Source organism: Lampetra fluviatilis, chromosome 25 (assembly GCF_964198595.1).
Source record: "Lampetra fluviatilis chromosome 25, kcLamFluv1.1, whole genome shotgun sequence".
Taxonomy (NCBI): Eukaryota; Metazoa; Chordata; class Hyperoartia; order Petromyzontiformes; family Petromyzontidae; genus Lampetra; species Lampetra fluviatilis.
In genome coordinates, this window is record NC_136299.1 from 574,654 (window position 1) to 600,079 (window position 25,426).

The 25,426-nt window shown below is 50.8% G+C and overlaps 1 protein-coding gene across 8 annotated transcripts in view; it reads right to left on the reverse strand.

Moving 5' to 3' along the window:
- The window catches only part of LOC144941637 (Golgi integral membrane protein 4-like), a 50,408-nt gene that overhangs the window by 18,053 nt on the left and 6,929 nt on the right, over positions 1 to 25,426 (reverse strand). For 5 of the 8 annotated variants that reach the window (XR_013639253.1, XR_013639252.1, XM_078867976.1 and 2 more), the window contains exons 4-6: positions 18,880 to 18,929; positions 16,942 to 16,995; positions 13,950 to 14,100 (exon numbers count right to left, since the gene is read on the reverse strand). Coding sequence is in view for 6 of the 8 variants with exons in the window: in XM_078867976.1 (XP_078724102.1) it covers positions 13,950 to 14,100; positions 16,942 to 16,995; positions 18,880 to 18,929 (255 nt within the window). In the remaining 2 variants the exon portion in view is untranslated. Of the gene's footprint in view, positions 1 to 13,949; positions 14,101 to 16,941; positions 16,996 to 17,883; positions 18,930 to 25,426 lie in introns of those variants that run through there. The other 3 variants (XM_078867975.1, XM_078867970.1, XM_078867972.1) reach the window with 2 other exon arrangements.

Consider the following 25,426-nt stretch of genomic DNA (forward strand, 5'->3'; position numbering starts at 1 on the left):
AATGAGCCGGGAACACACCACCCACACAACACACAATGAACACAACCTATGTACACATCTTCCGGCCTCACAACAGTCTGCGCATTTTAGCGCGCGTCCTTGCAGCGGGCCCCTCACATGGGGTAACCCCGGGTGGCGGACCGTCAGGTGGCAACTGTCCGTCTCGGAGTGAGTCCTCATCCGACGCCGCGTGACCCTTGGCATCCCCAGGAGGGGTGATCGGGCGTGAGCCCGTCACTCCTGATGCACCTGGAGGTGGCACAGCCGGCAAGGCGTTAGGTGAGAGCGACGGAGACGGACCCAGTGAGTCGGTCGACCCCCCACATGTTTGGCCACGCGTGTGTGAAGTGGGGATGTGTACCGCAACGAAGGGTTTTAATCTAGAGGGGTGCACGAACCAACGCCGCTTCCCCCATTTGATGCGCACGCACTGCGGTCGCAAAACCTCGACCACCTCCACAGGGCCCCGCCACGGCCGCACCAGCTTAGAGGAGGTAGCAAGTGGCACCTGGGGACAGTGCAGCCATGCCTTGTCCCCCGGCTTCCACTGCAGCATGTGCGCCCGACCCAGTCTGAGCCGCTCATTCGCTTTCTGACGGCGGTCAGAGTTTTGCATGGCAGCATCCCGTGCCTCAGTTAATTTGGCCAGATTAAATTTTACATGGTCAGCCAATTTAGTTTTACTCTGCGGCGCGGGGATCTGCAGCTGGGCACGAACAGGCGGGTCAGGTTCGCGGCCGTACATGAGGTAGAAGGGGGAAAATCTCGTAGCTGCATGGGGGGCCATTCGGTATGCCGCCAAGACCCCTTGAATTTGCAGGTCCCAATTGGTCTGTGAGTCCGAAACCTGCTGTGACAACATTGACGTGATGGTGCGATGCAGACGCTCGACCATCCCGTCAGTTTGCGGGTGATACGGGGAGGTACGAATTTTCTTTGTGCCCAGGAGCTCACAGACTTGTTGGAGTAGTTTGCCGGAAAAATTTCTGCCCTGGTCGGTCAGCAGCCGCTCTGGAGCACCTTTGTCCAGGACATATCCCTGAACAAAGGCCTCCACGATGGCTGCTGCCGACTGATTGGCAAGGGGCCAGGCCATAGGCCAGCGCGTAAAATACTCCACACCAGTCAACAAATATCTATTGCCCCTGGGGGTGGCGGGGAATGGGCCCAAAATATCCAGCGCGACAAGCTCATTTATTCTGGACACTTTGATTGATTGCAAGGGTGGGTTAGACTCCCGTGCTGGCGGTTTTCGTTGCGCGCACCGAGGGCATGACCCCAATAAATTCCCGACATCCCTCGTCATGCCTGGCCAAAAAAAATCAAGTTGGAGCAAGGCGAGGGTCTTTTGGGTCCCCAGGTGTAGGAGGCGCTCGTGAGCGGCCCACACCACCTTGCCCCGCAACCCAGAAGGGACCACCAGCCGGTGTCGATGAGATTTCCCGTCCCAATGCATCAGCAGACCTTGCACCATCTCCCATGCGTCGGCATAACCCCTCCCCCGCGCAGCACCCCCGACGCGACGACGCCACCCGAGGAGGGAGGTATCCTCCATCTGGAGGCGCCCCCATTCAGTGACGGGCAACCCCAACAGGGAATCTTTTCCCTGTTGTGCGATCGAATTAGTAATCAATGTTTTCGTCGTCGTCGGCAGCCGCCAAGACCGGAACCGATATGTCCCCCGGAGGCCTGCAACGTCCAGACCCCAGGAGGCATGCACATTCGGAGGTGGTTGGCATGCGCGACAGAGCGTCCGCATTGGTGTGGCGAACGCCCTTACGGTAGGTGGTTTCAAAATCAAAGTCCTGGAGAATCTCCAACCATCGAGACAATTGTCCCGATGGTTGTTGAACTCGCAGGGCGTACTGTAGTGCCGCATGATCTGTGCGGACGGTGAAATGCCGACCGTACAGATATGGGCGATACTGTTGGATGAAATAGACAATTGCCAACAGTTCCCGACGGGTGACACAATATCTTTGCTCCGCAGGAGACAACACCCGACTACCGTACGCGACCACCCGTTCCACGCCGTCAACCACCTGGGAAAGCACGCCCCCAATACCCGTGTTGCTCGCATCGGTGTCAAGCAAAAAGGGCTTAGAAAAATCGGGGTAAACCAAGGGAGGAGCTTTCACCAGAGCGTCCCGAAGGGAGCGGAAAGCAGCCTCCTCCTCCTGTCCCCAGTGGAACCGAACCCCTTTTGATGTTAAAGCGTGTAGGGGTTTCGCAATCGTCGCAAAATCTGCGACAAACCGTCGGTAATAGGACGCGAAGCCAATGAAACTCCTGACCTCTCCGACCGAGGTGGGAGTCGGCCAGGAGCTGACGCACTGCGTTTTGGCGGGATCGGTAGCAATACCTGAGCGTCCCACGATGTGTCCCAAATAACGCACCGATTCGTGTAACAGATGACATTTTTGGGGTTTGAATTTCAAATTAGCAGCCCGCATCTTTTTGAAAACCGCCCGCAACCTCTGGAGATGTTCGTCAAATGTTTTACTAAAGACGATAACGTCATCCAAATAAATCAAGCACGAGTCCCATTGCAATCCAGCCAAAACTAATTCCATCAAACGCTGGAAAGTTGCTGGCGCTGAGTGGAGTCCCATCGGCAACCGGTTTAATTGGAACAGGCCGTGCGGTGTACGGAAAGCAGTTTTAGGCTTTGAATCATCGTCCAGAGGAAGCTGCCAGAATCCCGAAAGTAAATCCAATGTGGAGAAGAATCGCGCTCCCGCCAAGGCGTCAAGCGATTTGTCCATCCGTGGGAGCGGGTATGCGTCGGCCACCGAAATTTTGTTAAGGCGCCGAAAATCAATGCAAAACCGCAACGAGCCGTCCTGTTTCTTAACTAGGACGATCGGCGCTCCCCAAGGGCTGGTGGAAGGAGAAATGATGTCGGCGGCTAACATGTTATCAACAGCCGATTTGACATGGTCCTTTTCGGCGGGACTTAACCGAAAAGGATTCTGGCGTATTGGCGCGCTGTCACCCGTATCAATATGGTGACGCAGCAGATGAGTGCAGCCAAAATCGTATTTGTCCCGACTGAAAACGTCGGAAAATTCCCGCAGTAGTGTTTTAAGCTGTTGACGCTCTGAATTTGACAGGTCCGTCGATCCCGCACAAAGCGCCTCGAGCCATCCTTCATCGCTGTCCGAATGTGGTCGCGGCGCTGGGACAGCGCTCACGTGATTCGCGACGGGTTCCTCACAGGGCACCGGCGTTGCGTGAGCAAGCACGGTCCCCTGTGGGACCACCACCGTCTGCGAGCCCACATTGAGGACCGCGATGAAGGGGTCTCCGTCCCCTCTTACTATGGTCTGGGCCGGAAGTAAATGAGGTCCACTAACCCCGGCCCTAGACGGCCCCAGCAGAACCCCCTGGGCCCCAATGCCCTTAGCGAAGGGCCGCCGAAGTTTCAAAGGAATCAACATTTGTGCCCCCGGAGGAACGCGCACCGTTCTATCTACGAACGCCGGCACCGTCGCGAACGCCATCCGACTCGTAACGGGAGATGGCAGAAACGCCATGCGTCGGCCCGATGGGAGCTCAATGCATCCCTGGTCGATTAATATCCTAATCGGCATTTTGGCCAGGAAGTCCATCCGCAGCAGGCACGGAACCGCCAGCGAGGAGGAAACAAAAATCGGCCCAGACAATTTAATATCCCCGATACAAATTTTGGCTCGAATTTGTCCAATGATGCCAAGTGAGCCCCCATTAGCAGCATAGAATGGCACGTTAACGGGCATAAAAGGACGGCTCTGGACAGGGAGAATATTGTAAATCAATTCCGAAATAATGGTCGCCGATGCTCCCGTATCGACCAGGATGCGCACCTCAACCCCGTCGATGTGCCCCACAACGGCAGACGACCCCGATGATGCGGCTACAACACGATGGGCCAACATGGACCACTGGCTGGGTTCGATATGAGTACCCAGAGTGGTGCGTGTTGGTGCGATGGTGCGCGATATCGATCCCCCATTCGCTGCGGTGTTTGAGTGTGTGACGGGCGTGTGCGTGGGCCAAACATGAGGGGTGCCGCGACTCGCCGGGTTATGATGACGGAGCTTGGGAAGAGGGCCGGCGTCCCGTCGAGGTGTCGTCCCCTGCTGCCGAGGAGAGAGGCACCCCGAGGCGACATGGCCCCGGATGCCGCAGTTGTAACAGCGCGGGAGCGCTGGCGAAGACGATGGATGGTCGAGATGGCCCGAACCGCCCCGGTCCGCCCGTACTCCCGCTCCCTGCTGCCGTTGATGGTCGATGGCGCAAATCTCTTCCGCCGTGGCGGTCCAGCAGCCCCCAGCTGTGTGATCTGGTCCAGCATGGCGGCAGCGGCGTACAGCAGCTCCGCCAGCTTAGCGTGCGCCTGCCTCAGCCCCTCTGTCGACGGCTCTCCATTCTCCTGTTGCTGCGGTGTGGACGCATCCGACCCCGACTGCTCCGTGTTTTCTTCAGCCGTCCCGGGCTCCCCGACTGCAACGGTGTCCTCCCCCTCCAGTACCCCGACTCGAGCTGTCCGGCGCGTGTCCATGTTCGTAGATCTTTACTTCTGACACCAGATGTAATAGAGTTCACGACTCTTGGACGCCGGAGTTGGAGGCACACGGGTTTTATTCACACAGCACGGTTCTGGCATACAACACTAGAGGGGGTGTCGGCCCCCTCACCCGGCTAGCTGGGGATACACGCGCTAGCTACTTCCTAGCCTGCCTCCTAGTCCTCCTCTAACGGGCTAGGGGAGGCTATCTGGCCCGACACTGGTAAGTCGGGCCCGGTACCCTGAGTCCCAGACCAGCGCTGACAAGAGCACCGGCTCTGGATCTCGGGACCACGCCGCTGGCTCGGTCCTGTTCGGCCCTGATAAGGACGGCGAACCAGGGGAGTCCAGGGCTCTAGCTAAGACGTCTTCAGTCTTCACTGGTTAGCTTAACAAGAACCCCGAGCCCTCCGATACATCCCCTTTTATACCCAACCCCCCGCTGAGGGGTGGGGCCCCCCCGGGGTGCCTGGCGCGGACGTCGTAGAGAGCACCTCCCCGTGCACTCACGTAGCCCCGCCCCCACTGTGTTTGTTTGCCATAAGCTGCCATGCATAACGGGCTCTCTCTCTAACACCCCTACATCGGTAAAAAATTAAAATTAATAAAAGTAAAATAAAAATAAAATAAAAATCACGACGTTTCGGAGGCAACACAAGCCTCCATCTTCAGGTGGAACCGTCACAGCACGATAGCTGTATCAAGTAAGAGAAATTCCAAGAAAACAGTCCTTGTATATATACTGGTTGACGGTGGGAGGAGCCAAGGTAGGCCCTGGATATTATTATTGTGAGGTTCGGTGCGGCTGAAGCACGCTGTTAGGAATGAGCCTTTGTTGTGTAGACTGGTTTAAATCGGAGGTTCCAAGAGTTGTTAATGTGCGGCTGATGTAAAGGTGCGTATTAATGGGACTGAGCCTTTTGTTATGTAGAGGTGGTGCGGCTGAAACCGCTGCCAGGAATGAGTCTTTGTTGTGTAGACTGGTTGAATCAGCAAAACTGATTTTTCCGCCGTTGCCGATCATTGCTACAACGCTGTGGGCTCTCATGAAATTGTCTTTTCCGAGACCAAGGTCAGGTATCTCAACCGATCCCGCCAAAACGCGTTGTGTCAGCTCCTGGCCGACTCCCACCTCAGTGGGGTAGGTTAGGAGTTTCATCGGTTTTGCTTCATATTACTGGCGGTTTGTCGCAGAGTTCGCTTCCATCGCTAAGCCGTTACATGCCCTAACGGCAAAGGGGGTGAAGTTTCATTGGGGGCCAGAAGAGGAGGCCGCCTTTAACTCTCTTCGGGACGCCTTGGTGGGGGCCCCACTGTTGAGTTACCCCGATTTTTCTAAACCTTTCTTGCTCGACACGGACGCGAGCAATACGGGGATTGGGGGCGTGCTTTCCCAAGTTGTTGGAGGCGTGGAGCGCGTAGTGGCTTATGGTAGTAGAGTATTGTCTCCTGCCGAGCAAAGATACTGCGTCACCCGCCGTGAACTGTTGGCTATTGTGTTCTTTATTCAACAGTACCAGCCATATCTGTACGGTCGGCATTTCACCGTCCGTACAGATCATGCGGCATTGCAGTATGCCTTGCGTGTTGACCAGCCATAGGGCAATTATCCCGATGGCTGGAGATCATTCAGGATTTCTATTTTGAAACAACATATCACAAGGGGATTCGCCACACTAATGCCGATGCCCTGTCACGCCTGCCGGCCACTTCGGATTGCACTTGTCTCCTGGGCTCGGGGCGCTGCAAATCTACGAGCGACGGCCATGATCGGGTCCTTGCTGCCGCCGCTGAGGTACCTTCGAGCATTGGCCCTATTGAAATGGGAGGGAAAGATTCCCTACTGGGGTTGTCAGGTGTGGAGTGGGGGCGCCTCCAAATGGAGGATACTTCCCTCTTGGCGCTACGGCGTCGCGCAGGGGAATCCGGTCAGGGGAGGTCGGGCATTGACTCATGGGGGTTGTGCCAGGGCCTCCTCATGCATTGAGACGAGACGATCCGCCGCCAGAGGCTGGTGGTGCCTTCCACATTGAGGGGTAAGGCTGTATGGGCTGCTCATGAGCGGCTCCTGCACCTGGGCACCCACAAAACCCTTGCCATGCTCCAGCTTAATTTCTTTTGGCCGGGCATGGCAAGAGATGTGGACGATCTCTTGCAGTCCTGTACCCAGTGTGCTCAATGGAAGCCACCAGCAAGGGGAGCCAGCCCACCGCTCCAGTCTATTTCGGTCACCCGGGTTAATGAGCTCATCGCTCTTGATATTTTGGGGCCGTTTCCTTCCACACCTAGGGGTAATAAGTACCTACTGGTTGGCGTGGAATATTTCACGCAATGGCCTATGGCTTGGCCCCTCGCCAACCAGTTGGGAGCAGCCATTGTGGAGGCTTTTGTCCAGGGCTATGTCCTCGACAAGGGCGCTCCGGAACGGTTGTTGACCGATCAGGGAAAGAACTTCACTAGTTCCCTTTTACACGAGGTGTGCAAGCTTCTCGGTACGAAGAAAATTCGTACCTCCCCATACCACCCACAAACGGATGGGATGGTAGAACGCCTGCATAGGACTATTACGTCCATGCTGTCCCACCAGGTATCTGAGTCCCAAACCAATTGGGACCTTCAGATCCCGGAGGTTCTGGAAGCCTACAGGATGGCTCCTCACGCGGCAACCGAATTCTCGCCATTTTTTTTTATGTATGGCCGTGAAGTTGACCCGCCTGTCGCGACCCAGCTGCGCGTTTCCACACCGCATGATAAGTTCAAATTGGCTGACCATGTTAAACTTAATATCCTCAAGTTGGCTGATGCACGGGAGGCGGCTATTCAAAACTCTGACTCTCGCCAGAAGGCGAGTGAAAGGTTGAGATTGCGCCGGTCGCACACGCACGAATGGCACCCGGGCGACAGAGCATGGCTACACTGTCCTCAGGTGCCATTGGCTACCTCGTCTAAGCTGTTGTGACCATGGAGGGGCCCCGTGAAAATTGTGCAGGTTGTGCGGCCCCAATGTATTCGCATTAAGTGGGGGAAGCGCCAGTGGTTCGTCCACCCTTCACGGTTGAAGCCGTTCTTTGCGCCACATGCTTCCTCTCCTCACAACTATGGCCGAACAAGTGGGGGGTCCACCGACTCCTGGAGGGCGGGTTCACCATCAGCCTCTGCTCCGCTGCTAACTGTTCCGCCTTCAGGGGTCCAGAGACTGACGCCCTCTCTGCCGCCAGCCTCCCCCGAGGGGGTCAGCGCAGGCTCGTCCGAGAAGCCGGAGGGCCGTGCACCTGAACTGTCAACACCCACCACCGGCCCGACCGGGTCGGGCCCTTGTGACGGGCCCGCTGCACGGACACGCGCCAAGATGCGCCGGTTGTTGTGAGTTGCTTTCCGCGCATGTTCCGCTGCCGTGGGGCTCGCTCACCTTTTGGGAGGGGGTGGGAAACCACACTCTGTACATATGTCTTTGCATGTTGGGGTTGGGGTATTTATAGGGGACCGTCGGTTGTTTTTGTTACCCTTGTTATTGTTACGAGGCACACACATGTTGACTGTGTTACGTCTTTATTGTTGTTGGCTTTTGGGGAGGGGGGTTTCGCAGCCGGGACAGCTGTGGGCTCTACAGGGGGGGGTGATGTAGGGGTTGTTACGGGGAGAAAGGCGGACAGAAACACAAGGGTGTCTGCACCCACACACGGGTGTCTACATCCACGTCCGCATCGGTTAACTCTGGGGGGCCATGGGGGCGCTGTGATCCCCCATAGCCCCACCCCTCGGAGAGGATTCCTATAAAAGGCGGGGAGCCAAAGGGCTCGGGGCTAGTTTGTTAGAAGCTTACCAGTGAAGACTGAAGACCGGCAGAATAGGCCCTGGAACTCCCCTGGCTCGCTGTCCTTGTCAGGGCCGAGCAGAGCAAGCCAGTGGCGCGGCCCTAAGAGCTCCAGGACCGCTGCTCTTGTAAGAGCACGGCCTGGTTAGCTGGGTGCCGGGATCCGTGCTTGACCAGGGCCGGATCAGATAGCCTCCCCTAGCACTCATAGCGGAGGACTGGGAATAGGACAGTCAGGGAATAGTGCTAGGGGTGTTTCCCATTGAGCACGGGTGAAGGGGCCGTTACCCCTTCAAGTATTGTTACCGCCTTTTGGTTAAATAAAAGAGTGTGCCTCAACTACGTCGTCTGTCTCTCTAAGAACTCACTACACTTGTGCCAGACCAGATATCGATACCACTCAAGGTGGCAACACTTCAATGTTGCCATTTTATTTGTTACACCAACAGAAGTAAAATAAAACGTGATAACCTTTACAAATGAGTAGCTGTTTAAATTTGTCTCGCAGGAAACCTGTTTTTGCACCTATCGCAATCATGCCTATTTGCCCGGACGTTACAAATAAAACATTCCAAAACATCTGCTGTTAATTAAGACAATAAATAATTGACAAAATGGATGTTTGTCCCCAAGGCATGTATTTCATACATATTATTGCATGTATTCACGCTTGTTCTTCAATTTCAGTGACTTAGTGAAGTCTGGAATAGATTGGCGCTATCTGTTTTCCTTCTGTTTCTAGCAGCTTGTTTGTTCATGATCATTTACTGGCAGGTGAGGCAAGTACTGGTGGTTCTGTATTATTTATGTTCAGTAAAGATATCTCAAGTGCTAACTTTACTCTCAATGTATTTTGTATGTACCTGTTAAGATTATTAGTTAAGGCAAAAATAACTAATTTTGTTCAGTTAGTCAATTTTGATATCTGTTGATATTTTGCTTCTATAAATTGTCAACTTTCATAACATGCACACAATTAATACCAATAACTTTGTTATTGGTAATAATTGACGATTAAAATCATAAAAACTAACTATTTATATTTTATAAATAGTTAGTTTTTACGATTTTATACAAACTTCGCCAAGTAAACAAAGCCTTAAATTAGCGTTTTTTAGCATCTTTCATCGCAATTTGTCTCCACATTTAAACAAATAACCTAGTTGTATTGCATATCACTGAAAAGCTTATTCTCTGGAATAGATGTCTAGCTTAGTCATATATGGCTATTTACTTTGCTCTTATGGCAATAAGAGGGGGAACGCAAGTATAACGCTCAAATCTCATTGCTACTTGCAGCACAATGCCAGAACAGGAATTGCGATTTTATCAAAATGACATTTTTCATGCCGAGTTTGACAACTCATGTTTCATACTAGGTAAAGCCACATAATTATACATACTGCTTCCTACTTGGAATAGCTAGAAATGTTCGGAGGGATTTTTGATATCTTTTGTCATTTCCATTTTACGTGGTATTATATCTAAAAAAAATAGGCAAAAATCTTGTTTTTTAACATGTGTCAAGTGTATTTTAACATAATTAACTGAAAAAACTATATTTTGACAAAAGCCTCTGTAGATTACAAACCAATTAGTTATTGATCATATTAAAACAAACCAAAAAGTTCTGACTTCATCTACTAAGTCAATAATGTGTTTTACATAATATGCAAGTGTGCATATTTAATGAGATAACACGTAATATGCATAAATGAATGGGGGAAAGTCACAAAAAAAAGAAGTATATTTTTGTGTCTATTCATCTGGTAATTTTTCATTCTGATAAAAGGACAGGAATTTGTTTTGCCTATTCACCTGTAGTAACTCTCCTTAATTTAGTTAAGATTAGTTAAGATTAATTTAACCCTTAAGCAATGTTAGTTTTGCTTTTGGGTTGTAACTCTCTGCTGCCGTCAATGTGTAACCAAAGTACTGAGAGATTAATTCAGGTTTTGCATCAAAGTAATAATGATTTCTGATTGTACTGTATGATGCAGGTGAAAACCGACTGAATATGGCCACTGGTGAACAAGCAAGCAACAACCCACTACCAAAGCGACCATGGTTGGAGTGCATCAGCCACTGTTTTGATGCGACAGATAAGCTGGTGTCACCACAAAGTGGTTACTCCTGGAGAACTCTGCTCAGGGCAGCTCAGATACAAAATCATGCACCAGTTTTGGAAATGGCAAAAGACATTCCTGAGGGACAGATTCCAGAAATCTACTACCACAGAAAGTATCGCAGTATCTTCACTATGGAGAAAGTTCTTTATGGCATCCTTGCAAAAGAAAAGAAACGTGCCAGTGGCTCTGCTGAAGAGAAATAATCTAACAGCTCGACATGCCCCAAGTATGTCTAGGACTTATGACGCAGAGTGCATATTTGTCAGAAAACCAACAAATATGCCAAGGAAAAGAATACGAGAGAAGTACTGGTACAGTGTCAAGAACTGCGAGCTGATGTAAAGATCAGGAGTGCAGCCACAAATAAGACGGACAGCAGAATCCTTGCCATTGTGAGTCGAGACCTTATAGCAGCTGAAGGGCACTACCACAGGTCATGCTGTAGACTGTACACCGAAGAGGTTTCCAAAGAAGAGGTTGCCAGTAATGAGGATAATGATGCTGCAGCCCAGTACGAAGCTGCTGTGAATCAGTCATAAAATGACCTGTTCCTCTTCATCAGTGTAGTGTGGTAAAATACGCGGTGCACACTGTTGGCTGAGGGCAACCGAGGGCAAGCAGGTGCGCGTGTGCAACTTGAGGTTGCACGAGCAAACCTCCCCCTCATTAAGGGGAGAAACGGCTGCAGACGGGGTCGGCCCGGGGTTGCACGCTGACACCGAAGGTGTTGCCAGGGAGACGTGCAATGAGGGGTGATTGATGGGCTGACAGGCGCCAACCTGTCTGGCCCTAAAGAGACACAAGGGAGGAGCTGGATAATTGGGAGGAGGATATAAGGAGGCACGTGAGAGCGGAGCGAGAAGTCTGGTTGCTGGGACCAAGGTGACGACATCTCGCCACTGCCGTTCAAGCCAGGGATGATCCCCCCGCCCGGATCGGACGAGTGAGTGGGTCTGAGGGAACGTAGGCGAGGGCAGCAGCGCAGAGTGAGCGAAGCTATGTGCGAGCTCTGTGTGAGCACTGCTGATTGCGGAGCCTCGAGTGCGGAGCTACCGAGAGCGGGAGCTGCCATGTACGGAGCCTCGAGTGCGGAGCTGCTGTCTGTGTGCGGAGCTGTGAGTGCAGAACTGCTGAGATGAAGAGCTGCCGCATGCAGGTTAGCAAGGTGTAAAGTAGATAGGGGAAGTTAGTTAACAAAAGTGACCGTATAGACAGAGAAAGGAGTGCCTACAACTGGTGCAAGAATAGAGTAACAAAGTATAAGCAGGTGACCTGTAACAACGTGTGCGACTGAGTGATTTTACAAGACACAACATCAGGATGGAGCTTTTTGGCAATCCTAAAGTGATGACAATGACTGATCTCATGTCTCGACTGGTCCCTTCAATGAACTCCCTAGGCATTGTCCAAGTCAAAGAATCAACCAAGAAGCACATAAGGCGAAAGCTGGAGTGCCGTTGCTGGAGCCTTGCACATCTTCCCTGATGGGAAAGGAAAACTCCTTCTCTATCCAGATAACCTGTCCATGAGGGAACTTGCCAAAGAAAATCAGTCCCTCAAAGTGGAGCTGCAGACCCTGACAAGTGTCGGTGCTCAAGATGTTATAGCCAAAGCAGCCATCAAATTGAGAGAGGACATCAAGAGTCAAGTTTCTGGTGGAACAGTGAAAATTCCCACGATACAGAGAGATGCTGCATGGCAAGGTTATGTACATGACCTGTGAGGAAACCTGCTACAAGTTGACAGAAGATGTGTGAGGAAGTAGCAGAGCTGCACTCCACGCATGAAGAAGCTGACACCCGTCTGCTTCTGCATGCATTGCATGCAGCAAATGTGGGCTCAAAGGCAGTTATTATCACAGCTAAGGACACTGATTTCATGGTGCTTTGTCTTGGCTTCCAGAAGGACATCACCTGTCCCATCTACCAGAAGTGTGGGATACAGAACCGCACACGGTTTGTCATTATCAGCAAACTGGCAAGGTCATTTGGAGACAGCATCTGGGACAGCCTAATTGGCTTACACGCCTTCACAGGATGCGACACTGTCAGTGCATTCGCCAGTCGAGGGAAGCTGAATGTCCTGAAGATGGTGAGAAAGGACAGTTCCTGCCAAGATACTTTTAGTCGACTGGGGCAGTCATGGAATGTGAGTGATGAGCTGTTCTAGAAAATTGCAGGCGAACCATGTGGTGCCAAGCCCTACTGAGTATGGATGGACAGGCAATGATGGCAAGCTAGTTATTTACTGGATGTGCTCCCCACCCACTCCAGATGTGGTCTTGGAACTGCTAGCATGCAAGTGTGTGCATTCATGTAAAATGCCAAGCTGCACGTGCCTGTCAAATGGACTGACATGCACAGACATGTGCAGGTTACAGACCTGCAGTAACCAAAAACTGCAGGGCGATCCAGAACCTGACTTTGAACTCGGGAAGTCAGATGACGAGATAGACGAGCAGTTTGATGGGTGACACAGGGTGGCGATTCTGATGGTATTACTGTGGTAGTCGCAGTATATACATCGATGCACAGTGTGGTGAATCCGGACTTGGTTACCATTGTTAACACCATCCAAGTACACACAGAGCTTGATAACAATAATGTAACCTTCTTCACATATACCCATCACTAACGATATATATGGGATTACACATATATCATTGACTAAGTATGTGCGAATGTCAATGTTTATAATATTCAAGTAGTTCTAAAGTTCACTATGCTATTCCTTATTATCGTGTGTTTTCATTGTGCATTTAAACCAATAAAGACCAGTTTGTGACCTAACTGGCTTTGGTCTATGTAGTTTTTCAGTAATGCTCATTTCATCATTCCGGACACCTGTCAAAGGTTATGGGTATAAAAGTCATGGTAACTACAACTAAGCTGCCACTCCGCAAAAGTTATCATATCAGAATATGTCCCACACACATGGATGATTACACAAATCATGACTAGACTTTGCCACCTCAGATGGTACCAATAAGTGTTTTTTTCTTGGTTTGGGCCCATAAACTATACCTCTCCCCTCTCACCTCCATGCACTCTCCTACCTCTCCCCTCTCACCTCCTCCACACACTTTCCTACCTCTCTTAAAACTAAAGTCAGGGCGAATTCCTGCTGCTCAAATGAGCCAACGTGGCATCGACGCTCATCCGCTTACAGCCATCCTGAGCTGGTGGTGGAAATTCCACATTCCTATAGGCGGGAGCAGATCTCTCCGTAGGGTAACCACTGTTAACTTCCCTACGAAAGGGTACTCATTGTTTCCACCCCAGAGGGAGGAATGATTTGCCGAGTCAACAACGGCCAGGATTTGAACTGACAACCTCGAAAGTGCGAGCTGTCCGGCCCATCACAGCAAAGAGCTTAGAATGAACGTCCCTACGAGCAGCCAGTGCAGCAGCGTACGGCCGTGGTGATGCATGGGGCGGTGGGGTGGTGGAGGGCTCACCCTGCAGGCTCGTCACCTCCGTGTCGCGTTCCCTCTCCGCTTCCTCCAGCTGCTGTCGCAGCAAACGCAACTCGCGCGATCTCTCCGCTCCGTCACGCTCCCAGCGGCCGCTCCGCTCCGCCATCTCCCGCTCCATCTCCCCACCCTGCGACTGCACCCCACGGGCACACCACCGCCGCTGCACTCTCCCGGGGACGCCACCACGACCACAGCACTCCAAACACACCGTAACCACTGCAACCCCCGTTCATCCCACTACACATGGCCCAGAAGCATCAGCGCGTCTGCCGGTTGTTGCAGGGGTTCGCGGTTCTAATTCCGGTAGACCACCCTGGTCAATACCGCGGGTATGTTAACCATAACATACTACACACACCATCTGCTTTTACAATGGCCGCTAATGATCCCCTGGTGTCATTCGGGTCCAAATTTGCCAAATTCGGAAAAAAATACCATCAAATTACTCAATTGGGATTAAGCACAACAGCAGCGGCAATCATCACCCCCTGATGGCAGACCGATGGCCGCTCAAAGGCTGAGTGCCGAGTCACCGCGTGCCACACAGGGACAGCTGCCACCTGGGGGTGCCGTTCGAATGTTTGAGATGGTGAGGCTTTTTGAGTTGCTCAGGCACTTGGGCCCCACATAAATTATTAGATGAGAGATTATAGCAACTTGAGAATTGTTCCGTTTTCCTTTAACCCCTTTCGGGAGAGAGAGATTCAGAGCAGAACGGCCACCACAGAACCGGCACTACCAACATTTGCTCGAGCTATGTGGTCCAATATCGGGATGTTTGGTCAACGTGAAAATCTATTGCTGGACAAAGGCTTTCCCCATGCCGTGTGAGGCCATGGGAGTTAATTCACCAAAATATGCTCACCATCACGCTCGCATGTTGTTGGTGATGACGGGGAGCATAGACAGTGGACCATAGTACAGCAGAGCAGGGCCCTATTATCCAATAGGCCACAGTAGGCACTGTGCCTAGTGCCTACGAAAGCTTAACGGCCTACGGAAATAAATGTTGACCATGTTATTTTACATGGATAAAAACATGTTTACAAAGATATATTCTTGAATAGATATATTCAAATAGCAAAGATAAGCACAGTGTAGATACAAAAAGTCGTGTCAGTCGGTTTTTTTCTCATGAGGTAGAAGAGATTAACACCGGAGATTAATTCTAGATTTGAAGTTTTCATGACTGCAAGGATCCATGCTCTTGGTTCTTTCGGTAAAGTCACGTAGGTAAAGAAAATAATAAATAAAAATAAAATAAAAGATCAAAATAAATAAAATTAAATCACGACGTTTCGATTGCAACACAAGCAATCATCATCAGGTGTGAACACCACAGCAAGAAATTTTATACTAAAGTGGGAGAGATGCCAGGAGTCTATATAAGTCAAAGAGGTGGGGAAACGGAGGGGGGATAGGGAGCGAGAGAAGGCACCTCGTGGACACCAGGGACTGGGGTAGTAGTAACACGGGCAGCAGCAGTACCAAATGGAGTTATCACTGAAGGCCTACGAAACGGAAGTGCCTAGGGCCGACAAGAACCTTCATCCGGCCCTGCAACTGTGCCCGCTCTCCTGTCACCCGACTCACTTTTACTGAAATAGCTGCGGATGATTTTAACACCGTATACAATAATATGTAGGCTATAATTATGCTGTATGTCGTTTTAGTTACAGCGTGTATTGGGATTAAAGGAAGACAGTCTCATGGTGATAGTGATTTAATAATATAAAGATCTAAAGGTACAACACTCACAATTGAGCAATCGTGCATCTTGCTTTCATGCCGGCCCCATTGCTCTAGGATTCCCACAAAGGGGGGTGATCACTGATCGCGCAACTTTATTGATACAATAGCCAGATGCCTTAGTCGGGGCTTGGTCCATGGTAGACCGCAGCTAATTTTTTATTAACAAACAAATAAAACCAACTGTTAACATGTTACTTGTGTTTATGTTGATTCGGGGCCCCCTTGCGGCCGACTGGGACCCTATGCGTCGCGTAACGCTGCCAATTACAAGAACCCCACCCCATGGTTGCGCCTCTGTAATGCAGAACGCAGCGCAGTGAAACGTATTAAGCTGCACTGCCCCCTGGTGCCCACCACGAAGCTTCGCAAGCAGCCGCGGCCTCTCGCAGCGGTTTTTATGATGTGTGGTGGTCGCTCATCCAAGCAGCGATCCAGGGCTCAGTTCTGATTTGCTTCCCAAGATGAGACGCGTAAGCGCAGATGGGCGACTAGGAGATGTTAACTCCCTCGCCTGGTATGCAGGAGGTCGTGGGTTCGATCCCGACCCTGATGCCGCCTGTATATTTGGAATTTGCATCTCTCCGTCTCCTCGTGGTCCCATGGATTTTTCTCTGGGTTTTCCGAGTTTTCCCTCCCCATTTAGAATCTACATCACGCGTTTAGAATATTTGCCAACTATACATTTCCACGTCATAGGCCACTTTGTTATGCTATCATTTGTGGTCAGGTCGCTTCGAAGGAAAAAAGTGGGCCTCACCTGGCAAAGAAAAAAATTGTTTAGTTTAGATTAGAGGTTCTTAACCTTTACTGTAGCCTTGCACCCATTTGGTTCTCATTCGTAAATACATTTTTGCAATGTTAATAAATACATAAGTTTGATAAAACAAAGTAGTTGTACTTACGTACCCGTGCTTAATTTGTATTTTCAATTATTTACTTTCTAAAACATTTGGTCATGTCTCTCACTCCCAGAAAGGGCATCTCGCACCATCAGGTTAAGAGCCACTGGTTTAGATGGATCACTGCAGATCCCGCGAAATTAACCTTTGTGAGTCGCGTGAATTGTATTCGTAGATCCAGGCTTACTCACCTGGAGCAAGGAGACATCAGCGCGAGTCATGAAGCGTCATGCAGACTACGATGCGGTCTCTTCAAATTCCGAAATACCGAAGGGGCGGGGGGGATACTGGACTCGACGCACGCTTGGCACCCAACGACGCACCTTCAAAAACTCAACTTCAGTTTTCACCACTTGGAATAACGCCGACGCCTGTTTCTGTAAGCACGACATAGAAGCGTTACGTACATGTTGTGCTGTGAAAAATATACATAGAAGAGTAAATAGTAGTAGCGTAAGTGCACGTGGCTGGCGTTGTGAGCATTAACAGCATGCATGGGTAACGCAACAGCTGCTTCGGCCCGTGACCCACCGCTTAGCACAACCTGCAGTTCTGGAGCCGGAATACGGCTCTCCGACTGTCCATTACGATTCTTTGGCTGCCCCCTTCCAGGTTAATTCACGTCAGGGAATGGGGTCACTAGGGAATGTCTTGGTGGCAACAATATGTACAACAGTCAAACTATATTGTTAAGGAATAACTAAGGGGGAACAGTGGAACTTTTAATAGACGCAGTTTATTCCATCATCTATTTTGTTGATTAAGTCAGAATGTGTGTTGTTGTCATCTGCTATATCCCCGCTGCCAAGGCCGTAATTATAATATATTGCTATAAAAATATTATTGCTATGCTATGTAAATAAAAAAAACAATTTGCTAAACCTTGGCCACAATATCTGGACTTGTCTTCTCTGCCATTACATACAATAAAACAAGAAATGGTAAAAAAGTACTTGAAAAACAAAGCAATGTAATACAATACACTATTAGACATTATTGTAAAAAAAGTCCAACCCATGTGTTAGTGCATTTTTTTATATTTTAGGCAGGACATTAGTATTCAAATGTAGATCCTTTTCTGGGTTGGGACCCCCAGACACCCTGGAAGATTTGGTCCCCCCCAATGTTGACTTCATGGCTACGGCCTTGCCCGCTGCTGTGTCCGTGTTTGTGTACAAGTGGCTCTGCGCGTGATGCGGCTCTCCAACTATTTTGGTAAAAGACAAAAAAAAATGCCTCTCATTCTTCTTTTCAAGGTCGCCAGCCCCTGTCCGAGCAACATCAGCATCCGGAATCGCTGAGCAACGCCTAAAAGCCGCTTGCTGCTGTCACAGACTCGTCTCTGGGACAATCACGCCTGCGGCATCCACTGTACCAATTTGTGTTGGAATGCAGCTTGTTGACTGGAGCTCACAAACACCCCGCGTAGCCCTCACAAGCCGCCACGATGTGCCCGTGCCTCCAGTGTGCCCGTGCCCTCCAGTGAGCCCGTGCCTCCAGTGAGCCCGTGCCTCCAGTGTGCCCGTGCCTCCAGTGAGCCCGTGCCTCCAGTGAGCCCGTGCCCTCCAGTGAGCCCGTGCCTCCAGTGAGCCCGTGCCTCCAATGTGCCCGTGCCTCCAATGTGCCCGTGCCTCCAGTGAGCCCGTGCCTCCAGTGAGCCCGTGCCTCCAGTGAGCCCGTGCCTCCAGTGAGCCCGTGCCCTCCAGTGAGCCCGTGCCCTCCAGTGTGCCCGTGCCTCCAGTGAGCCCGTGCCCTCCAGTGTGCCCGTGCCTCCAGTGTGCCCGTGCCTCCACTGTGCCCGTGCCCTCCAGTGAGCCCGTGCCTCCTGTGTGCCCGTGCCTACAGTGTGCCCGTGCCCTCCAGTGAGCCCGTGCCTCCAGTGTGCCCGTGCCTTCAGTGTGCCCGTGCCCTCCAGTGTGCCCGTGCCTCCAGTGTGCCCGTGCCCTCCAGTGTGCCCGTGCCTCCAGTGAGCCCGTGCCCTCCAGTGTGCCCGTGCCCTCCAGTGAGCCCGTGCCTCCAGTGAGCCCGTGCCCTCCAGTGTGCCCGTGCCCTCCAGTGAGCCCGTGCCCTCCAGTGAGCCCGTGCAGTTTCAGCCAACCTTCCGCATGGCTACGGTGGTGGAGCAGCAGTCTCTCGAGTGAACAATCACAGGCGAGTTCGCAGAAGCAGGAGAGAGGGAAAAAACAGCCAGACCCCGATTGTGAAGTTTGACAAACGGGGAACCCGCGCCGCCAGTGGCCACTCTCGACGCGGCTCGGTACCTTCTGAGCCTCCATCTGCTCTCGGGAAGCCACCTTGAACGCGCTGTAGTCTGTCGGCACACGAACGGACAGCGCACACCTTGAGCACCGAATTCCGCACAGCCCACGCCGCGTTCAGGGGTCACGCCGAAACCAGCGTAAGAAACAAACTTGCCCAAATGCACGGCTCGTTATTCAGAAGTGGATGTAAAGATGCCGACATTAATAATGGGTAAGAAGTTAATTCGAGTCGCGATCACGCTCTCAAGTGTGTTTGTTGTTGCTGTGTGTGTTGTTGTTATTGCTTTGTGCGTGGTTGTTGCTTTGTGTGTTGTTGTTATTGTTGTGTGCATGGTTGTTGATTTGTGTATTGTTGTTGTTATTGCTGTGTGCGTTGTTGTTGCTATAACCATCGCAAAAAGGTAGTGTGCAGGACAATTGCCTTCTCCCAGAGTTATTTTAAATCCCAACGGGAATCAGCCACAATGGGAATCAGCCCCAATGATAATCGTAGAAGTTGGTCAAAGAGAGAGAGAAAGACTGCAAAGTTGCTCAAGATAAATATGAAGCAGTACAAAGGTCACCGTGCAGCAAGTTGGCCGGACGAGTTGAAACCGCCCGTCAGAGAGGGGACACAACGATAGTGGGACACGCTGCGGAGTGCCGCATGCCTAGCACAGCTCCTGGTGTTGGGAGTGATGAGCTCAAGGTGTGGATGGGAACGGGTCGGGGTGCGATAATTGTTTTTTACCCTTTCATCTGGCAACAAAACTGACACCTTTTTTACAAGGAGTCATGTTTGCATTGACCATAATACCTGCGGTCGGAATGCCAACAAAAAACACAACTCTGATAAAGTATGCACTGTCCTTGAAATTGATTGGTCCACACCCGAGACAGCTTTTATTCGAGCCTAGTCTCACATGGTGTTGGACCAGATGACGCCAATTTCAAGGACAGTGCATACTTTATCAGAGTTGTGTTTTTTTTTGCATTCCAACCGCAGGTATTGTGGTCAATGCAAACATGACTCCTTGTAAAAAAAGGTGTCAGTTTTGTTGCCAGATAAAAGGGTAAAAAACAATTATCATATTTTGCTACTGGCAAAGAAGGTTCCAATGGGGTCGGGGTGCTTTGGAAAGTCACCCCCAGGCCAAGCCCAGGCCAAGCCCAGGCCACCTGGCTAGTGAAGGGCGCTTACTCGGCCGTGCAAGAAGCTCTCTATGCTGATACCCGGCAAGATCATGAGAGGTAGCCCCAAGTTCGTGAACATAATCTTATCTTGACCACGGCGTTTTACAAGGAATCAACAACGGTTCAACAACAACAACGACGCGTGTGTAAATGTAATGGTGGAATCTTAATTTAGGAGCTTTCGTGACTGCAGGAATTATTCTTTGGTTCTTTTCGGTTAAGTCACGTCTAAAAATAAAATAATAAATTAAAATAACATATTACGACGTTTCGATTGCAACACAAGCAATCATCATCAGGCACAAAAGAAATAGCAACAAAAATCTAACCAGAAAACTATAGACAGACATACAAGCAGACAGACATCACAACGGCACACAGAGAGAGGACACAAATCGGCACAAAGAGAGGGGTCGTTTCTGTGACGGTCACTTAAATATAGAGAGGGGGGGCGGGGACGGAGAGAGGGAGGGGGCAGAGAGAATTAGCATATCAATGAGTGTACGGCAACGTACTGCTGTTGCAAGTAAGATGACAATGTGGAACGGGCACGCAAGCTTGAAAATTAGGAGACAGGCACACGAAAATTAAATAACCTAGCAAAATATCGAAATGTGATGTAATACAACACAGAGAGTCGGTTAACACACAATTAACGCATAGCCTGGTTGATTACGTGTTTCAAAATTTGCTAAGTTAGAATTTTAAGTGTGAAAATTCCAAAGAGAGGACACAGGCAGAGAGAACAAATAGCCAGAAAGAAAAAGGATAAGCTTAAAACTTCCCCGTAGAAGTGGTTCAATCTTAATTTAGGAGCTTTCGTGACTGCAGGAATTATTCTTTGGTTCTTTTCGGTTAAGTCACGTCTAAAAATCAAATAAGCTTGCGTGCCCGTTCCACATTGTCATCTTACTTGCAACAGCAGTACGTTGCCGTACACTCATTGATATGCTAATTCTCTCTGCCCCCTCCCTATCTCCGTCCCCGCCCCCCCTCTCTATATTTAAGGGACCGTCACAGAAACGACCCCTCTCTTTGTGCCGATTTGTGTCCTCTCTCTGTGTGCCGTTGTGATGTCTGTCTGCTTGTATGTCTGTCTATAGTTTTCTGGTTAGATTTTTGTTGCTATTTCTTTTGTGCCTGATGATGATTGCTTGTGTTGCAATCGAAACGTCGTAATATGTTATTTTAATGTATTATTTTATTTTTAGATGTAATGGTGGATATGAGGTGAATGAAATAGACGAGAGGAAGCAATGGGGGCGAATCTGTGATGCGTGAATTCGGTGAAAGCGAAATTGTTGATAGTGAATGATGAGGAATGGATTAAATGAACGGGGTGAATGAGTGGCAGCCGTGTAATGAGAATATGAAGAGGGAACAGTCATGGTGGCGGTGATTATGAGGAAGAGATTAAGGGGGGTCGTGGGGTGAGCTAGGGGTAACAATAAGTGAGCTTTGAGTAAGGAGTGGGAACTTAGCAAAGGTGACCGCTTAATGTGGAGGGGGAAAGTTTGTTCCAGTAAAGGTGGTGGGCGAGAAGAGGGAGAGCGATAGCGTGGATTGAGTACAAGGAGGAAGAGGAACAGAGAGAGAGTAAAGATTGAGAAGGGCGAGAAGGCGGCATAGACAGATACAGAATAGCGAGATATGGTGGGGCAAGACCATGAAGGTCAATATTTCATGAACACGTTCGTCAACAACATGTGCTATGAATAAGGGCCATTGCCCGAAACGTCGCCGGTTATATATTAATATATTTTGATCTGTTTAAGGCCACAGTGTTGATGCTGTTGTCCGTGCACCGCTGCCAGCGCAGCCGCAACTGCATCAGCATCAAGTCGTTTGCTCAATATTCTAATTGGTTGAAAAGATCGAAAAATGTTTGCCGCAATACAAAAACTGGTTTTAACGCGCAACAATAATAACAATTCAAAACAAAAAATATCTTTCCGCTTGAAATTCCGCACCGCAGGAGAAGATACAAACTTTGAATAATTCCATGTATAGAGCAATTTTCATTAAGGATCTCAAAGCGCTCTACAGGACACAGCAGCAGCAGACGCTCGGCATATAATTAATTATATAATACATTTTTCATCTATTTTTTTAATTAACTAAAAGTTTAATGGGTGAAAGCGTATATAACCAGGTTTTAAGACGCATTTTAAAAAATGTCCTCAGACTCTGAAAGATCCTGATATTGCGTGCATAGCCGGGGGGGGGGGGGGCTACACAGGAATGATGGACATGTTGATGTGAGAGGCTGTGACTATGGAGACATCATCGCGAGCTGCCTCACTGAGAACATCCACTCTTCACGTCGGACCGCGAACACACCTCGCTCCCACTGTTCCAGTGGCAAATATCCCTCGAGTGTAAGAAGCGCGATTAGCGCGAACAGAAACTGAGGCGCACGCTCTGCTGCCATGCGCGCCACGCGTGTCTGGTGTGGTGAGAGGTGGTGGTGGGGCGCGTGTCTGGTGTGGTGAGAGGTGGTGGTGGTGGGTGTCTGGTGTGGTGAGACGTGGTGGTGTGGTGAGATGTGGTGGTGGTGCGCGTGTCTAGTGTGGTGAGAGGTGGTGGTGGGGCGCGTGTCTGGTGTGGGGAGAGGTGGTGGGTGTCTGGTGTGGTGAGAGGTGGTGGTGGGGCGCGTGTCTAGTGTGGTGAGAGGTGGTGGTGGGGCGCGTGTCTGGTGTGGTGAGAGGTGGTGGGTGTCTGGTGTGGTGAGACGTGGTGGTGGGGCGCGTGTCTGGTGTGGTGAGAGGTGGTGGTGGGGCGCGTGTCTGGTGTGGTGAGACGTGGTGGTGGTGGGGCGCGTGTCTGGTGTGGTGAGAGGTGGTGGGTGTCTGGTGTGGTGAGAGGTGGTGGTGGTGCGCGTGTCTAGTGTGGCGAGAGGTGGTGGTGGGTGTCTGGTGTGGTGAGAGGTGGTGGTGGAGCGCGTGTCTAGTGTGGTGAGAGGTGGTGGTGGGGCGCGTGTCTAGTGTGGTGATAGGTGGTGGGGCGCGTGCCTGGTGTGGTGAGACGTGGTGGTTGTGGGGCGCGTGTCTGGGGTGGTGAGACGTGGTGGTTGTGGGGCGCGTGTCTGGTGTGGTGAGAGGTGGTGGGTGTCTGGTGTGGTGAGAGGTGCTGGTGGGGCGCGTGTCTAGTGTGGTGAGAGGTGGTGGTGGGGCGCGTGTCTGGTGTGGTGGTGCGCATGTCTGGTGTGGTGAGAGGTGGTGGTGGGGCACGTGTCTGGTGTGGTGAGACGTGGTGGTGAGATGTGGTGGTGGTGCGCGTGTCTGGTGTGGTGAGACGTGGTGGTGTGGCGAGACGTGGCGGTGGGGCGCGGGTCTCTCCATATCATTCCCGTCCTAGCGTTATAACAACAAAGGTCACCAATTAAAAGAACGATCTAATTGGCAGTAGAGCAACTATAGTGCATAGCAGGGGGCGGAGGAGGATGGGGGTGTAGAAGACTCGCGGGGGGCACGCCAGAGGCCTACAGGAACATCTGTGAAAAATAGCTTCATTGCTCATCGGATTCCTCCTGCACAATAAAATAAATATTCAGAGGAACCCACGCAGGAGGCGTCGAATAGATGCGGGACCACATTGCCAGACGAGACCAAATGACCACGGCACCATCCAGTCCCGTGGAGGAAATCAACATTGTGGAGAGGACTTAAGTTTCAATGTTAACCGTGTCCCTTGGTTACTGCAAATCGCGAAATTACATAACCTAAAAAGCCATGCAAAAAAAAAACACACACGAACATCTGACACGCGTGCAGACGTAATTTGTAAATGCAGGAAAGAGTTGCGTAATAATCCATGACCATCTGAAAAATATATATATATTACAACTCAACGCCTACTGCAGCGGAATGTTCCAGCCGAAGCTAGCTGTGACGGTTCCACTCACAACATTTGCTCTGCCTTCGTGTAACAGAGGCCCACGACAGTCTCACGGAAGGCCCAGACAGGCCACAGGGCAAACGCCCTGGTGGGCTGCCGCCCTGTGGGGAAATTGCTAAATGTGATCAGTGTAAAAAAATACTATATTTTATTACCTCTGTAGTGTACCAATTCTCTCTTTCATTCCGGCCTACACAGCCTTAGGGGATAACCACACACCGGTTCGGGACAGCCAACATGCTGCCAGATCCACAGCTTGAAGGGGGGGCTAAGATCACCGGGACGACGACGGAACGACGAGTTCCACTCCAGATAGCAGCCGCCCTGACTGTGAGTCGGAGCTCGCCTTATATCCTGAACAGCGTGGCCAGGCTCCGCCCTCGGCCACGCCCCCCTCTGGATCCCCCAGGTGTCTCCGTGCCTTGCCCACAAGTGCAGCTGGTAGAACGGGCTGTTACTCATAATTCTATTGTCTACCAATCTCCCAGCGGCACGCGCTGCAGTGACTCATCAATGTCACTCCACCGCTCACGTGTACGCTTCATTGCTGATTTTCGCTCTCCGTTCGCATTAAATCCCCAGAGATTCGTCAACCCCAAAGATTCTTCTTCCTCGTCGCCCCCCCCCCCCCCATTTTTTTTTGACCTAGCCCCAAACGGGACAATGAAGATCGCATGGCAAAATGATGCACAACACCATTTTTTTACATTTTTTTTAAAAATCTATGATAATTAAAACATTTGACCATAAAACCCAGTTTAAATAAATCATTAATTGACCATAGTCCGAATTTTGGCCCCCAGTTCTGTTTACAAATGCCTGGGTGCGATCTCTTGTCCCAGTCACGGATACGATCAAATGCAACGGAGCTAGCAATAGAAATTAAAAGGTGACTTCCACGAATGCCTCAAGGCGCCTTGTAAGAAGGCCATAAGAGACAGAGAAGCTACATAGAATGAACGGACTTACGAGGATGTGGTTTCAAGACGAGACTTAAAGTATCCGCACTATCAGATAAACGAATTCCCAATGGTCGGGAATTCCACAACCAAGGAGTGGGCCCAGCAAGTCGCCCGCTCACCCCAGGAACACAGCCTGGATCGAGGTTCGCACAGAACACATGGTGTGACGTCACACGCCATGCGTACATATCGTCGCCTCCCCCCCCGTGACGTCATCGCGTGTTACCGCCATTTGGTCATCACGCGACTTGACGCGCAACCTTCCCAGCGCTCGTTCACGACTTGTGAGCGCAGCTGCGTGCTGGGCACCGCGACCGCACAACTGAATGGCAGCTTCCACGTCGCCGAGTGGCTTCCCGGCGGTCGGCCTGCCCTGGGAGAGGCCGCGCATCGCCTCCCTCTGTCACGGGGCAATGCCAGCCACCACGTGGCACCCTCAGCCGTCGGGATGGGGCCCGCCCACCGACTTTTTCCACTGGATGTGTCTTCGGTTTGATATTGAGTTATGTTTGTGC